Genomic DNA, 17,969 nt, shown 5'->3' on the forward strand with positions numbered 1-17,969 from the left:
TTGGCGGGCTCTTAGGCTCAGGGACCTGCCGTGTCGCCATAGCTGTCCAATTACTGGCCCGATCTTGCGTGTGACTTGGCTGATATGTGGCTGCCAGGAGAGGTCATTGTCGACTACAACACCCAGGTATTTTGCAGATGTTGTTGCTTCCAGGGGTTGTCCTCGACAACGTACATGTTCTTGAACATCAGCACCGCCTCTTGGCTTTACAAACAGTACTTGGGTTTTCTGGGCATTCAGAAGTAGGCCGATGTCATCTAGCCAGTTGGCGAGGTTGGTCACTGCAGATGACAGAGACTCGCAGACTTGCTTGGGACACGCGTCAGAGCAGTCGAGAGCGATGTCATCAGCGAATTCCTGATCTGCCACATCCGGAGGCATCATTGACTTGACGTCAGCAGTGTAAATAACAAAGAGGAGTGGGCCTAAGACACTGCCCTGCGGAACACCGCGAGAGCAAGGAACAGTGCCTGACAACTGATCCTGCAATTTGATCTGCTGTGTCCGGCCAGACAGGTAACTGCAGAACCAGTTGAGTGCAGTTCCCGAGATGCCTAGCTTAAACAGTTCGGTAAGCTAGGCATCTCGGGTATCGATCTCATTCTTTCAGCTAGTCAAGACATCAGTGAGTGCCACGTCCTGCCTTTGACCATTAGCGACCACTTTGGGATTGAGGCTAACCTGCACCTTCAGGTTTCTCGCAGCGTGTCACCTCAGGCAGTAGAGCGGGTCCGAGCTCAGAGAAATACTCGGTCGGTGAACCTCTGCGAATTCCGTCGGGATGTCAGCTCCGCAGGGCGGGATGATTTTACTAACACGCGGGATGTGGACACCATGTGGGCGTCGTGGCACACCAAGTTCTTGGCTGTCGTGGACAAGCATGCACCCATCCGCTATGTATCCTCCAACCGCAAATCCCATCCGCCCTGGTCCGACAGAGAGCTCCACAAGCTCAACCAACGTAAAAACCAGCTACACCGACGGTGGCTACGCGATAAGGGAAACCAGAATTTTCATGTACAGTTTAAGCAAGCACGCTCAAGCGCCAGAAATGCCTATCGCCGAAAGCGCAACGATTTCTTCCGAGCGCAATGTGCCGCGTCCAGTCAGAACCCGCGTAAGCTCTGGAGCGTCATAAACTCCGTTACGAACAGGAAGAGAGTACGTGTGGAGCCTACTTGCCCCATTGAAGAAGTTTCGTCAGTCTTCCAGGCAGTAGTAACAGACAATGCCCGTCCTCACAGCATCTCGCTACCGCAAGGTCCACAGCCTCAGACTGCAATGTCAGAATTGCCGCCAGTGTCTTTTGGCGAAGTAGAACGGCTTCTCCGACAAATCAACCCTGCCAAGGCAACAGGAAGCGACGGGATACCTGGTCACCTTCTGAAGTGCTGTGCCGATATCCTAGCTGCGTCCGTGGCCACGTTGTTTAATGCCTCGCTTGTCAATGGCACTGTCCCCACAGCCTTCAAACTCGCACACGTTATCCCGCTGTTCAAAGCTGGGGACCCGTCTATTCCCACTAACTTCCGTCCAGTGTCCCTACTTCCCATATTGTCAACACTCTTGGAGAAAGTCGTACAAAAGAAGCTAGCCCAGTTTCTGGACATATCTAGTACCCTCCCCACGACTCAGTTTGCATTCCGCGCAGGCCACTCAACGGAGGATGCCCTGGTACTTATGCTAAATTGTATTCTTATTGCACGGGACAAGCGTTTGTGTACTGGCATATGCCTTCTAGATATGTCAAAGGCATTCGACAAGGTTCGTCATGAACGGCTACTCCAGGACCTATTCGATATCGGCATAACAGGGACAGCCCTGGAGTGGTTTTCCGCCTTTCTGTCGGGCCGTACTCAGCGTATCTGTATTGGACGAGATCAGAGTGCCATTTCTGCACCATCCTGTGGCGTGCCACAAGGTTCTGTTCTAGGACCGATCCTTTTCAGTATCTACACCCGCGAAGTTCCAACCATAGCTAACCAGTCTTCATCGGTTCAATTTGCCGATGACATCGCGCTGATCAGCAGCAGCACATCCCTGGACACGGTATCTGCTACGCTATCGGCCACGGTTTCTGCACTTGCTGACTGGTTGCAGACCCGTGGTCTCATTTTGAATGCAGCCAAGAGCCAAGTGATCCCTGTATACCCCAACAGGCAGCCTCAGCAGCCCCAGCACACGATCAATGGTTATGTAAACTGTCATGAAACGCCGATTCCTGTCGTTACTGCGGCCAGGTATCTTGGTATCCGCGACTCGGATCTGTCATGGACGCCCCATGTTGATCGCTGCACGCTCGACTGACCCAGAGGATCGGAGCACTATGGAGGTTGCGTCGCTGCTTGACTCATCAGAGCCGAGTTCTCTACTTTAAAGCGATCATCATTTCTGACCTGATGTACGGATCCAATGCGTTTTCCCCACTTCTTACTGCCAACCAATTGGATCGGCTACAAGTCATGCAGAATCGGGCGGCAAGGGCGGTTTTCGGACTCTCGCATCACACCTCCGCGCGTACCCCCCTGCTGAAATTGGACACCTACAGAGTATCCGAGATATTCAGGCAGAAGTTCATCGTTCTTGTCTGGAGGTCTCGGAATGGGCACGCAAGTTCTGACCTGCAAGCCCTCCTAGTTCCTTCGTCAGCTGGCCCAACTAGGTTGCACTCCACCATGGGTCTGCGCCAACCGCCAGCTTGCACCAGGTTCGGCAAGGGTTGCCTCGCGTTCTGGGGCGCCCAGCTGTGGAACACCTTACCCAGTGATATACGTGCCCTCTCCACGCTCCGCCAGTTCCGCGCCAGCATTATCCCGCACACCCTTAGTACCTAGAGTACCAAACGTCCTGTTTGATGATCAGCTGGCAAGTTTTTCTCCACCTCTATCCTTATTACATCCCTCCCCAATTTCATTTATTACTGCTTTCTATCTGCATTCGCCACCTTTTCATTGGGCAGATCTGCCCGTTTGGTTCGCGAATTAAAAAATTAACACAACAGCAAAGTCTGTTGTTCGTCGAACATACTACATGTATATGCAGTACACTTTGTGCCAGTCTTTACGACGGTGCGTGCGTTTACGGTGCGGAAGGATGTCCTACCAGCCCTTCACCTAGTCATCTTATTTACAACTTTGAATGCCGACAATGCGCTAGTCGGTATGTTGGTAGGACTGTTCAGCACCTAAACGCACGCATCAAACAACACACACCACGTCACATACTTCCACCTTGCGCACAACAACAAAGACCGAAGCGAGGGCGACCCAGAAAACAACCGTTACCTACACAACTAACTTGTGGATCCTGGTTCACAGACTGTGCTTGCTCCGCCGTCGCTGGTGGTGGTGGAGGAGGGTGGGCGTGGTGGATCATCGGGCCGGTTTGTGTTGCCGCCTTTGCTCCTGCCGTCGGTGGTTCCTTCGTCAGTGCCCCTGGCGGCTTTGGCTGGGGTGGTGCCGCTTGCGGTCCCGGTCCCACTGCCTCCTCCTGATCCTCCGCCGTCGGCTCTTGCGGCGGTGGAGCTTGCCAGTGACAGACCGCGAGCAGCATCGACAATGGCATTAACACTACAATTGCCAACTCAAAAAGACCCACCTTGCGTATCAGCAGCTCCCACACCATCACCAACAATGCAACCTACAGCAACCACAACTAATCCACCATCCAAGCCCACTATTGAAAGACCAAGACGATCAACAGCCAACTACAACAGAAGCTACGCACTCAACGGACAAGGGCGCAAGGAGGGACGTGACTCGCCCTTTTTGGCCCCTTTTGGAAAAGCCCGTTTCTTTCGCCCTTTATTGCGTTTTTTGGTGAATATCGCCCTTTTTGAGCTTTTTTAGCTGAAAAAGTGCTAAAATCTGTTGTTTGCTCATGCATGCGATCACAGTTTCCGAGTGCTCAATGGGCCTTGGCACGCCGCCTTTTTTGGGGGGGGGGGGGGGGGCAACAAATTGTTGAAGCTTGTACCCGGTGTACACAATGCTGAAGTGGGTTTTTTGAACTTTACTTCCCGTTTTGCCTTTCGTGGACCCATAAATGGAAGAGTGCGTATTCATTTCTCAGCTTGAGTTCATATCTGTACATGTATTTGTTTCGCTCTGTAAAGAGCACTTAGGGTTCCCTGTAACAAGACGGCAACGTCTGTAGGGCCTTCCCTATCAAAATAATAAATTCTACTACTACTATTCTACTATCATGGCTATGCTTCACTGAAAAAAAAACAGCACTTTTTGCCTGTTTTCACTGAAAAAAGAGCACTTTTCAGCATATTTTGAGGGATGCCTGTAGATCTCCAGGAAAAGGTTCTCCATGATCCACACAACTCGACATGTCATGTAGATCTTTTGTTCGCACTGTCTGTACAAGATCTAAAGAGGCGGTTTAGAGATGATCCTTTTTCGCACTGGGTTGCTGGCACTGTTCTAATATCAAGAGTCCATAACCCATAAACTCTTGCTAATATTGTACCGCGCTGATAGTCATGGCGCTGAGAAGCTGGCACTGAAATGTATCACGCTGAAACGGTGGCGCTGAAGTGGCAAGTCACCTACATGTATATTAGCAGGCGCGAACGCAGGGTCACCTCTAGGGGGGGGGGGGGGGGGGGGGTTCCAACCGAATCGCAAACAGTGACTCATTTTATTTTTAACCCTTTCTAAAGAGCCCTAGGGTGTCATCGATTGGCAAAAAAAACGGCAAAGTCCATTTCCACTCCGGCCACTCCCGGTGTGGGGGCCGGTGTGGTCGGCTTCCACTCCAAGTACATGTACACCTACTCCGGATTCGATCGGATTCGACCAAACAATCACGCTCACTCGGAGCACACTTGCTCGGGATTCGCCCAATCGATCATGCCCCTAGGCTAGGAAATTTTCAAAATTATGCATTTTTTCGTGTTCTTTGGATCATAACGTCAGTTCTACCCAGTTCTCGTTCTACTTCTACTTATGGCTAATTTAGCCGTGGTAGCATGCAGCCATGAGTGACGCGCGCGCAGGACTACAATGCTGAACTTCATGTGCACCCACCAGACTCTGATGTGCAAGCCATGTGGGACCACTGGCATCAACGATTCCTTTCTGTCCTCGACAGACACGCGCCATTGCAGCAATGCAAGATTAAGATAGGCAAGCTCCATCCTCCATGGTCTGACGGAGAGCTGTACAAGATAAACCAGCTGAAGCGTCACCTGTATCGAAAGTGGCTTGCTGACAAAGCCAACTCTGAAGCTCACGCAGCATATAGACGTGCTCGCTCGGTTGCTGCGAATACAAACAGGCGCAAACGCAGCCAGTACTTCCAAAGTCAGTGCCAAGATAATTGCCAGAACCCACGCAAGTTATGGTCAGTCCTAAATACTGTGACTGGACGCAAGAGACAATCAATCCAGCTGACATGCGACATCGAACATGTTGCGTCCACGTTTGGCAAGGTAGTCTCTGATGATGCTCGACCTTCAGTGCTCTCTATGCCTCAGGGTCCACAGCCTCGGTCTGCCCTGAACTCATTCCAACATGTGCGTGTCTGCGATGCTGAACAGCTTTTGAAGGGCATCGACCCGCGCAAAGCAACAGGCAGCGACGGCATCCCAGGCTTACTTCTAAAGTGCTGTGCCGACCTGCTAGCACCATCAGTTGCAGCACTTTTCAACGCGTCCCTGACCTCCGGCACTGTACCCGCTGGCTTCAAGCGTGCGTATGTCACCCCATTGCACAAGGCTGGCGATCCATCTGTCGCCAACAATTTCCGTCCTGTGTCCCTGCTCCCAATTCTCTCGAAGCTGCTCGAGAAGGTGGTGCAGAAGGCACTTGTCACCTTTCTGGATATGGCTGGTTCTCTGCCCAGCACACAGTTTGCACTCCGGACAGGACATTCCACGGAGGATGCCCTTGTGTTGATGGTCAACCGGATCCTCGCCTCAAGAGACCGCCGCATGTTCACGGGTGTGGTCCTCCTGGATATGTCGAAGGCGTTCGACAAGGTTCGCCACCAGCAACTAGTCGAGCATCTCTTCTGTGTGGGCGTCACTGGAACAGCACTCCAGTGGCTCATGCTATACTTGTCGGATCGCTGCCAGATTGTCCAGCTGGGATCCCAGCTTAGCATAGTGGCAGCCTGCTCCTGTGGAGTACCACAGGGGTTGGTATTAAGTCCACTGCTGTTCAGCCTTTACACCCGGGACATACCATAATATGTTGCCCAGTAAGCTGAGTCGATCCAGTTGGCAGATGACATCGTACTGACCTGGAGTGGAGTCACCCGACACAACAGGAGCTGACGCATTGGTTGTACTGGCTGGGAAGCTAGAAGCGCAAACTGAACTCGACGTATGGTGTCATGCGACTAAGCTGCCTACTGTCTCTTCTGCTCGCTACTACCTCGGAGTGAACATTGACAGCGCCATGTCTTGGAACACTCAGATGGATAGGTGCGTTGCCCGCCTTAACAAGAAAGTTGGTGTTCAGTGTGGCGGATGCGCCGCTGTCTCAGCATGCAAAGCCGCATCCAATACTTCAAGTCTGTGATCATGCCCGATTTCTCGTATGGCTCCAATGCCTTCTCAGCATCGCTGGCGGGTAAGCACCTGGACCGTCTCCAAATTCTGCAGAATCGTGCGGCTCGAGCTGTGTACGGATGCTCGCCGCGCACCTCTGCCAGCAACCTACTAGTACAACTCGGCGCCTACCGTGTCCGGGAGATCTTCATCCAGAAGCTCATCTTCCTGGTTTGGTGCTGCCGCTACTCCCGTGCTAGCCCTACACTGCAAGTGCTGTTACTACCAACCAGTGGCGCTCCTACTCGGCTCCAATCGACCACCGCCAACCCGCACTGCGCTGGGTAAGGGTTGTCTCGCGTTCCAAGGAGCTAGGCTCTGGAATGCGTTGCCCAGCGAGGTACGGGCCATACCGCACCCGGCCCAATTTCGTACTGCTGCTGTTCCACACAGCATGAACCTTTGAGGTCAGACGGATCACTATCGCCATATTTTCATTCTATGCCTGTCTAGTCTGTTGGCCTGCCTGCCCGTCTCTCTCCCTGTTTCTCTGACAACCTGCTTGTTAATTCGTGCGGTTGTTTTCAGACGTAAAACCCTGTTGTCATAATAATAATCTTTAGGATCTCCCAGAGGCGATGGCCTGTCGAGGGAATCTCCTGATGCAAATCATGCAATAGAAATAAACAGTGAGGAAACTACACGTGTTACAGTATATGCTACATAATGAGCAATAAACACAGGGCTGGGTTGTTCAAAATAAAACAATTAATTTAAATGTCCAGGGATATACCACTACAGTCAAATTTAAAACTTTTCAAGTGCAAGCGATATTGCTGCTGAAATTTAGACAGTGAATCTTGGGATGTCAGCCTTGGTGGAAGGCGGTTCCACAGCTTTCCGATTTTATGTAGAAAGAGAGAGGAAGAGATGCGGCCATGAGAATTGAAAATCAGTTTGTTTGGTCGGCGTGTGCTAGAAGAGATATTGATGTCAAAGCGGGATAGATAATCCGGGTGCCAATGGATATACTTGAACAAAACGGTGATGGAAATGTAAATGCGTCGGAAGTGAAGGGATTCCAAATTACACAGCCTATTTAAATTATTCTTCGATTCATAGCGATCAAAATCAATCTTCGCAGATCGCAGCAGGCATCTGGTCGTACATATGTACGCTGATGAGTTCACAAAGAACGAAACAGCATGCTGTCCGCAGATTGAGTATGTATGTATGTGCAATGTACACTATTGTGAATTCCAGCAGAAATCCAAGAGAGCTCGACACCGGGAAGGTAGAGCCGTGACACACTAGTCAGAACAACAGATGGCTTGATCAGTCACAACTTAAAGTTTCATGCCATCTCAGGCACTCATCAGGTGATATGAACATCAAGAAAAATAACCCACTATTTAAAGCCCAGTATGGCGGGACAAGGATAACAGAAAGCGCTAGGGGCGCTATCAACTCATATCCGATTCAGTGTCATAGCCAGTAAGGATCGCGGTACTAAGGTGATAAAGGATAAAGGTGATAAAACTGAGCTGGCCTAGCTAGTGAGTTCCGCGGTGCAAAGATGATGATGGTGACAAGGCGGCAGAGAGCTATCAACTGGCCCTACTGCCTGGAGGCAGGGTGCCGAGAAGATCATGTTATCGGTGTTGACAGCATGAATTTATTTTGATGTCGACATTTGGATATCAACTCCGACCGCTTGTTGAGGCTCGATCTCCTGTCGGCAGTGATTATTCTCGCCTTCTCCTCGAGGCACAGGCTGAATCTTTTTGTTATGTTGCTGTAGGCCTTGGCCTTCTGGACCACTCGCCACTTGATGTCGTGCGTCTTGCCATTATCTTTTAATTCCCACACATGCTTTGAGAGGCCCGTGGATTTGCGGTATCCAGGAAGCTTGATGGATGTCTTGTGGTTCCCGTATCGAAGCTTGAATGGAGGCTCCGTACTGCCAATGTAGGTTTTGGGCCCATCGCTGTGGCCATCACTCGACACCTCCGCCGCGTAGACTATGCTGGTTGCTTGGCACGCTCCGTTGAGAGGGCACTGGTCCTTGCGACGGCAGTTGCACGGCTTGTCCGGTTCCTGGACGCACAATTGACGCTTATTGTGGCCACTGATAATGTGGGCCATATTCGGCAAACAGGAGTACATAGCTCACCTTCACATTGAAGCGGTTGAAGATTTTGTTCATTTTGGACCCCTTAGGAAAATGCTTGTCGATCAGCCGGAGACAACGCGCTGGAAACGGAGCGTCTCTGTAAGTTTGTATCCCTGGTGATGTTTGTGCCTGGAGAGCACTATATAAGTGGTGCTCTTCAGGCACAATCTTCCTCAGCCTACTCAAGCTCAACTGATGAGGGGTGAATTCCCCGAAACACTGTGTATTGAGCAGGGAGTGGTGCTTTCTTGCAGGTTTGCCGAGTCGAAGGTTCGATGGACTTCTCGTGTGCTCTGGATGGCAGTCGTGAGTCAGTCAAGTGTCAAGTAAAGTCGGCGGAATAGCGCGAGCTCCGGTGTGGGGAGCAAACCCTTTCTTACAAATTATCGCCGAAGTCGCAACCACTACTTCGTACTGTTATGCCCAGCGCGGGCTTGCGACTAGTTGGTTTGGAGGTGACAGCGTTGTGAATGACCGAGGGTCCTCGACGTCTGTCTCACCGTCCAGGAGCGACACTGACTCACGCTGCTATCTGGTGTTCACGAGGTGTTTGTCGCGCTGGAAACGGAGCGTCTCTGTAAGTTTGTATCCCTGGTGATGTTTGTGCCTGGAGAGCACTATATAAGTGGTGCTCTTCAGGCACAATCTTCCTCAGCCTACTCAAGCTCAACTGATGAGGGGTGAATTCCCCGAAACACTGTGTATTGAGCAGGGAGTGGTGCTTTCTTGCAGGTTTGCCGAGTCGAAGGTTCGATGGACTTCTCGTGTGCTCTGGATGGCAGTCGTGAGTCAGTCAAGTGTCAAGTAAAGTCGGCGGAATAGCGCGAGCTCCGGTGTGGGGAGCAAACCCTTTCTTACAAATTATCGCCGAAGTCGCAACCACTACTTCGTAAAATAAAATAAAATAAAAAATAAAATAAAAAACAAACAAACAAAGTACTAACAGTTACTGCTAACGAGAGTACTTGCTACTAACATCGGGAGGATGAAAGGCCCAACCCTGCCCTGCCAGTTACGGACTTACGGGGGTCGCCATGGCAAATAATAATGGTAAACAGTGAAAATCAATCACAGACAGGAAGCTGTCTCAGGGCAAGTTTCTAATCATAACATCAGGAAGATCGGAGGGTATACGGTACGACGGCAGCTTTGAAGCTGCTGAGAGACGACAGTACTCTGACTGCATCCGGTAGGACGTTCCAAAGGGCACTACCTCGGGAGGCAGGGCGAGATCGTCCGGCGCGGGTTCGTGTAGCTGGTAGACGGAGCCCCAGGGCGAGATGGTACGCTTTCCAACGGCCAAAGAGAGTTGGAAAGCTTGTGTCTTTGTGGGTAACCTGAACATTTGGGCTCATGCAAAATCGCACCGATTTTGGGATTTCCCCACAACTTTTTGCGTCCGCAAAAATGTTGTGCTGGACCGCATTCCTGTCACTTCGCAGTGGCTTTTCGTTGGTGCAGTTTGTATCCCACCCTCCCACCCCTGACTTCTGGGTGTGTGTTTATCGATTATATTATCGTATTGGTTTTTCTTATTGGCCATGTGGCTGTTGCAGTTACGACTGCTTTTCTTTTTTAGATATAAAAAACGTAGGGGTGGTGTGTGCGTCGTGGGCCATTGTATGGTTACATACAGCTTCAGATTGTATGGCTAGTGACAGGGGGGTTGAGTCTGCAGGGGAAGAATACAGTGATTGAACTGAAGCTGGATGATGACCGTGTGGTGAGTGTGTGGGGGGTTCGAGATGCCGTCCTGGGGCAGGGATGTCGGTCCTTTAGCTTGGACGGGTGTTGTTACATTCATTGTAACATTTTGTCGTTTTCTGTGTGTTTTGCTGTGCGACTATAGTAGCAGCAGTGTCTTGTGCTAATTTTTCTTATGATATCAGGCCCTATGCGTACAATTATTCAAAAAAGAAAGAAAAAAATATCAGGAAGGAGATATAATAATATCAATAATAAAGCCATTGCCGAGCCACCGTGCTCACAGCAGAGACTTCTGTGTGTGTTATTGTTGTGAAGTGGACCACAAAGACCCAGGCGCGTCCTACGATCCGCGCAGCGTACGAAGAGCTCCTGGAGGGATGGACTCGCACTGGCGTGTATGCACCTCCAGACAAAGACCAGGACCTTCTGCCGATGTACTTCTCCAATCCTGAACACCTGCATGCGTTCCAGGAGATCACTGGCACGAGAGAACCCCGGCCGGCCATAAACTGCTCTTGCCCCACGGTTTTGTGCTACTTGGAGCCGGTCGGTCTGGGCCTGAGTGAGACCTGGGCTAAACGCAACGGACCCATACAGTAGATCCGGGGGACATATGACTTGTAGAGTAGGGCAATATGTGCATGCGATAGATGACGGCCCATAAAGCATAACAAATTTAAAATTATTTACACGTTGGCGAAACTTTTTGAACACAGTAGTGAAATGGTCTTGGAATTAAGATTAGTGCTGATCTCTACGCCTAGATGGATTACGGTACTTTTAACATTGAGTGGTACGTTGTCCATTTGGACAGACGAAGAGGGTGGAGGAGCATAGTTGGAGAACATGGTGGTCTTGGCCGCAGAAAACTCCCCGTGAATGCCTCTAGCCCAGCGCTGGCAGCTTGTTAAATCCAACTGGAAGTTGGCCAGATTCTCACCAACAGGTAAACCGATGTTATGAGTGTTGAGCAGTGTAACATCATCAGCAAATAGATAAGGCGCGCTGTGGGTCAATGTGTCGGGAAGGGTATTGATTAGGGCTCAAACGGTCACGGTTTTACCCCTGACGGTTAACTGCTAAGCTAACGGTCGGTTAACCGGTTATAACCTATAAGCCACGGCAATCCTGCGGACTCTTTTTTAACCGTATATTTGACTATACTCATTCAAAAAATGTACCCTATTCAGTACAACGCACACTTGTACATTCCCTTGCATGCTCATTCATACATACTCTCACACCAAGAGACCAGATATGACCGAGTTGACAGCCCAGAAATTGCGTACGCGTGCGACAGCCCGCGAAAGTGCACACTTTGCAACGACCTGATACTTGAAAAATTGACTGAAAAGTTACTGCGTAACCTTTATCTTTATCGGTTAACCGTTAATTCTTCGTAACCGGTCTGCAACCGGTTAATCGGACTAATCGTTTGAGCCCTAGTATTGATGTAGAGGTCTCAGCCCTCATTTGTTAGTCTCTCTCTCTCTCTGGACTATGACGAGACCAGTACGATATTTGACAAAGCTCTCGTCATCGTCCAGTAACAATCGACATTCTTTGTTCCGTTGGGACTGTAGCTTTTGCTCGTTTTCGTTGCGCTTGGCTTCCCCTCTTTGGTCTTTCCATAACCCTGAACCTTCCAAGTTGGAAGGCTGTCGGTTAGCGCTACGGAGATGTGTGGAAGCTAGGTGTCAGGACGTCGAATGTCTCAGTACTCTGTCAGTTTTGTACCTAGTTGTTGCACTTTCTGACTGTAACCGTTATATAGTATCCAGTTACAGTGATGGAGAGTTACTCTTAACTCGTATCCATATGTCCTTTTCCTTTCTACATTACAAAGTAAAGTCTTTTTTTAACACTGTACACTGACTCCTCGTGCACGTGCAATAATGGCCTCTCTCAAAGGTAATGATAACAACCTTGGCTGCAAAAGTGATAGTGCTGTTGTTAGCAGAATGATGCACACGCCATGCAGTTCCTCTTGTCATACATGCCTGTGTGTCTTTCGTTGCAGGTTAAAATTTAAACACAAAAATTTGGTGCCAGTGCTATTACATTTTAAAATTAATATGAGATACTAGTACACTCGGCACTGGCATCATCGTGCGGGCATATGTTTCTTCAGTTCTTGCAGATTAGGTATTGCGTAAATAGTATAGCCTATGCGTGTGGGTAGAGGCTTGTTGTAAGGAAACACAGGAGATGTACATGTACATGACCCTGCTGGCTGATAGCACCAATCAGCACCAGTGTAAGCGGCTATAGAAAGTTACTGCAGTACAGACTACAGTGGCAAGATGATGAGTGCAATTATTTCTACTTTAGGTATGTCAGGGGCAGGTGGGGGGGGGGGGGGAGGGTGCTGCGTGGAACGTGCCCCCATCAGAATGCGCTACTGCCCAGCTGGCACACTCGTGACTGTCCCTTTGTAGACCTGCAAGCAATTGCTGTGGTACACTGCAACTGCAAGCATGCATGTAGTATGTACACCCGGCTGAACATGTGCATGTAGGTACCGATGTATATGCATGAAGTTGAGCCATACTGAAATTACAGCAGTTGCATGTAAGTTGAGCCATACTGTAATCACAGCAGTTGCATGTAAGTAATTAGTTGAGCAATACAGGTATCACAGCAGTCACACATTCACGCAAAATCAGTGCAGAAAAATCAGTGGTGGCTTGTTCAGCTACGGGGGGGGGGCTCTTTTGTCAGGACCAGGCAAACCTTCATTCGGGACCAGGTATACTTTTATTCAGGATTAGGTATACTTTTATTCAGGGTCAGGCATACTTTTATTCAGGACCAAGCATACTTTGCAGGCTTACGGTGCAGGTCGCTTAGGCTTTGCGAGCGTCGCAGCCTTCTACGCTCCTGCTGGGTGAGCTGCTGGTGTTTTGCCTGAGTCTGCTGGATGGCTTCCGGCCTCCGCAGAGTCCTGGCGTTGCTCACTTCCCCTTCGCGAATGTCCTCGCAGCTCTGGGAGCGTCGGCCCATGCGGTTTTCTTTCTGGAGTTGCATGTGTCGGCGGTGCTTCAGTGGCGCTGCTTTGGCCATGCTGCTGTCCGTATTGTCTGCAGCGTCGATCAACGGAGATGGTCTCCTGATGGGATTGCTCCGTGGAACTCGAGGCGTGCTCATGTTCAGCATATCGCTGCTCTCTCCTTTCTTCAGGTTGACGGTGATAGGACTGTCGGCGACCGCTCCGATGTTGAACACAGGCGCATTCCAGATGTCGGCCTGTAGCGGCTTTGGTGGCTGTAGTGAGGCACGCCTCATGGAGCTGCCTTGGCTCATCTTCACCATGGGCGTTTCGGGCTGGAACGCACCGGCTGTGTTGCGTGGTGGTGACGCAGCACGTATAGAGCTGGGCAAGGACTGCACACTCATACTCTGCACCAGTGGAGCTAGGGACTGTGTGCTGCCGTCCAGAGGGATTGGGTTCGGTGCAAATTGCATTCGATGTCGATATGGCAAGGCCGGAATTGGTGCTGGGCCACCATTCTGAACGAAGACCCGATGGGAATTCCTAGTCCGCTTTTTCCAGCACCTAGTACAGGTACACATATTGAGACCAAGCAGCAGAGACCAAAATGACCATAATGCTCCGCATACATGTACATCAAGATAATTGTGTTGCTTGCTCTGTGCAAGGAAGCTCGCACTTTTCCTGCCAAGACTTTTAATTTAAGGCCGGAAGGGCACATGACCTAGCAGGACCGCCGGAAGCAGTTTTTGATTGGTCCGGTAGTTTCATGGCCTTTTCTACTTGGTGTGTGTGATATGGCGGGTACACATGTCCTCCACAGCAGCAAGCATGTGTTGGTGGCCAAAAAGTAGGTCCAGTGATAACCTGACCAATTCTGGCGGGCCTGCCTAGCCACACTTTGTTCTTTCATTCAGGATGCATGTACCAGTATGCCGCATACATCTTTAAAAGCTGCGCACATGCACATCATCGGCTGAGGTGGGCCCACTGGGTACTACTGTACACGGTATACTGTACATGTAGATGCTCTCAGTCACTCATAGCACACAGTAGGCTCTCTGGTCCAATGACTAGAACTTGCAAGTGAGTGCACTGCACAGTACTTGCATGCGGTCCTGGATTCCTTAGGGCTTCTTGTTTTCTTGTTCTAGTTTCTCCTCAGCTGTTCATTCTGTTTACTGACTCTTGTTCATTTTTTCACACCTCATGTCTTCCTACGTCCTGCCTATGGTGGATACGAAACTACACGATGATCAGCTGAGCAGTAATAGAGCCTCATCGCCACTCTTCCCACCTCCTCGCTCTTCTAGGCCGGAGTGTGTGTTTTGCGTAAAACATTTTTTGATTTTCGCTGAGGGCTCTGAAAAGAACATGGCATGGCGCAGCCTCGAGTGGAATAGGTACTACAAACAGCGCTCTGCATTCCCATGCCGGTACCATGCGTACGTGTAGTGTGTGTGCATGTCACAGCTAACATCTGAAAGTTGAAACAAATTTTATTTAACCCCTGTCATGCGTCGACGGCAGGGGCGTCATGCACAGTATGACCAGTATGACCGTGGTTGTAGCACTATCACCCAGGATGGTCCGCCCAGATGGCCAGAGCGCCTGTAGAGCGTTAAAACGTGCACTGTCGGCCGAAAAAATCCGATTTTTCCCCTCGAGGGGCACCCGGAGCCCTGGGCGTGCCACTCCCGGCTGCCCCAGTGTGATGCGGCCCCAGGATGGTGTGCCCCGAGGCTTCCCCGTGATCCTGTCTGTCACTCACCAGCGCATTGCGCACAGTGCCAGGGCGAGGAGCACGACGGTGGTCAACACGGCCGTGTAGGGTAGCAGGATCTTGATGAGTGTGCTCATGGATTCCGAGGCCGCCGGAGCAGCTGTCGGAGGTGTTGCAGCTGAAACGCAGGTCACAAGCACACAGAACAGACATACACACATGTAACAAGACAAACACATAATTATGACAAGACAACGACACACATCTGGTATGCAACACAGAGCAGTGCCCTTACGCTTACAGGTGATACACAGACCTATTTAGTTCTTATCATCGGCGTGGAGACAACAATTTGAGTAAAGTTATGAACGGTTGATGATGAACAGTATGAGATGTGCACTTATGATTGTTATACACATACATGTATGTCTGCGAGGTCGGAAACACTAAACCGACCTGGCTGACGTGTGTGCATGCACAAATGCGCATTTGTTACCATGGTTACTGTTCATAATCATAGCTTTTTTTAGTTCTTGTGAACCATTCTTGGCTTGCAAATAACCACGCTCGATCGGGGATGCAAAAAAGTGCCACTTGTTGCATTATCAGTGCAAAAATGACGTATGTTGGAGGCTCGATTGGGTAATGCTGCATTGCAGCTTCTTCGTTTCAAGCCTTTCACCTCAGCGCCCAGATGACTGAATGTTCTGAAGCATTCCGACCCCTGCGATATTACTTTCCATTTCCTCTTCGCCGAATGTGAAAACATAACACTCTTATCGAATTCGTTGGCCAAGTACCGGGCCGACAATGATGCCATGGGCTCAGAGTCTAACTATCAGCAAGAGTACATAACCCAGGGGTTACCAGGGGTTACCAGTGGTTACAAAGAGCCGAGTCCAGGGGTTATGTACTCTCGCTTCAAGAATAAGCTTACATCGCATGAAAGTTGTCCTCAACCTTCCAAGGAGGAAGAAAATAGCCAGGTTGAAGGCTGCATATGCTGAAATTTAGGTTGCTGAAACAATCCCTTTCCTTTTTGGCGCCAGTGCTAGCGCTAGTGCTAGTGCCAGTGCTAGTGCTAGTTCATGGGGAAACACTGATGTAACCAGCTATGTGCCAAGCAAAATGCAGTACGCCATCACCATGATCACCGGGCAGGCATATACAATGTAAATAACTGTTTTTTTTTTTTGCAAATCACACGCACGATCACTCCTACTACTAGTGCGACTCCTCTCCCCTGGAACTCAAGACTCGCCGGGAGAGAGACTCGGATACGCGGTGTATATGATTGTACTATTATTGCAGCGTGTGCACACTTCGTGTCTTACCTTCAGTCATGACCAGCGGGTCTGGCAGAGTGGGAAGATCAGGAAGCCTTGGGCTGCTGTCGGAGTGGCCATTCGTACGGCCGCCGTTTGGCGATGACATGTCCGCTCCGGATGAGCCACTCCGCTCGCTTTGCTAGCAAGGAAACATAGTCTCTGTCCTCGCTCGTACTTTGTGACTAGATCAGTTGATTGGCGACGAAGACTGCCCTTTCCCTCATGTCAGCCACTGAATACCACATTCGCACATCGAGCAAGCATCGACAAGACGAAAATGATCCAGCCACAAAGCTGGAAAAGCCGTTCACACTGTACTGTACTCTGTAGCTGTAGTTATCATCTACGCTTACGTCTAGTGGCCGTGGTAGATCCTTGCAGCGACTGTTTGATTGTGGATGTCTGTCATGCACAGACTGACTACAGTACAGAATGCATGGAGATCTACAGTGACTAAAATGATTGTGACCTGGTGACTGAGTGTAGACTCTACTCTGTAGCTAGTGGTAGTGTACATAGGTATATCTACCGAGTCCGTGCTGTAGATCTATCGAGTCCGTGCTGTAGACCTACGGACAGACACTGCACTGATCGCGCGTAGATCTACAGTGGAAAGCAGGGGGGGGGGGAGTGTTCTCTCTCGAGGAAGGTTTTTCTGGCCTTAGCCGCAAAGCTCAGTGTTGGGCATACGGGAGATGAACAACTAAACTAAAGTAATAGTACAATCATGTACAGTACTTGGCTGACGTGAGTGACGTCACATGCATGTCGGATCATGTACACCCGTACCCGTAGCCATGCCATGGCTGTTCGTTGCATAGCTCTCACGTAAAAATGTGGATGTCAAGGTTGCATAACGACACTCGGCGGGGCATCAGAACAGTGTCCTTATTCGCGAAGTGTCCTTGCACCCGAAGTCTCATTATGTATACAGGTAAATGTAGATGGGACTTTGCTCTGGGCATGGAAATTATTCTGTTGTTATTCGCGAATCGTCGTTATATCCGCAGTCGTTATTAGCGAAGTAATTTTAGTTGAGTGTACATGTAACATGGCACTTTCTGAGCTCCAGCTCGAGTTGCGTGATCGGTCTGCAGTCTCAGCCTAAGTAACTACACTCAAACGCCTCTTATCCGGACGCCTCAGATACGGGCACGTCTCTCTACCGGGCACCTTCAGCTTGAGTTCCTATAGCACAAATGCTTCGAATTTGGGGGTTTTGAACTTTTTTCCGTATGAGGAAGTGCTTATTTTTCGCTGCCAACCTATGTAATCCACACATTTTTATCAATGGGTTCCTTTTGTATCCTGAACATGTGCAATACGTTCCAAATAAACTTCTTCAAAAATGATATGATACATGGTAGATGTGTTATTCTGAGATACGGGCAAATCTGAGATACGGGCAGTGCCCGGTCCCAAGGTGCCCGGATAAGAGACGTCCGAGTGTACTTACAAGTAAGAGTACGACTGGTTCAGAAATAACATGTACCATCATCAGGAACGAACGTCGACTAATACAGACTGTCAGTCAGTGTTAGTGC

General features: G+C 49.9%; 1 protein-coding gene across 1 annotated transcript; it reads right to left on the reverse strand.

The window, feature by feature from the left end:
• Window positions 1–12,314: 12,314 nt before the first annotated feature.
• On the reverse strand, window positions 12,315–17,052 carry LOC135804587 (uncharacterized). Its single transcript, XM_065318484.1, has 3 exons — window positions 16,432–17,052; window positions 15,146–15,275; window positions 12,315–13,938 (listed from the first exon to the last, which is right to left on the reverse strand). Exons 1-3 carry the CDS (start codon window positions 16,529–16,531, stop codon window positions 13,188–13,190), a joined length of 981 nt encoding a protein of 326 aa, XP_065174556.1. The 5' UTR covers window positions 16,532–17,052; the 3' UTR covers window positions 12,315–13,187.
• Between the last annotated feature and the right edge of the window lie 917 nt (window positions 17,053–17,969).

The sequence above is a fragment of the Sycon ciliatum genome, chromosome 1 (assembly GCF_964019385.1).
Source record: "Sycon ciliatum chromosome 1, ocSycCili1.1, whole genome shotgun sequence".
Classification (NCBI taxonomy): domain Eukaryota; kingdom Metazoa; phylum Porifera; class Calcarea; order Leucosolenida; family Sycettidae; genus Sycon; species Sycon ciliatum.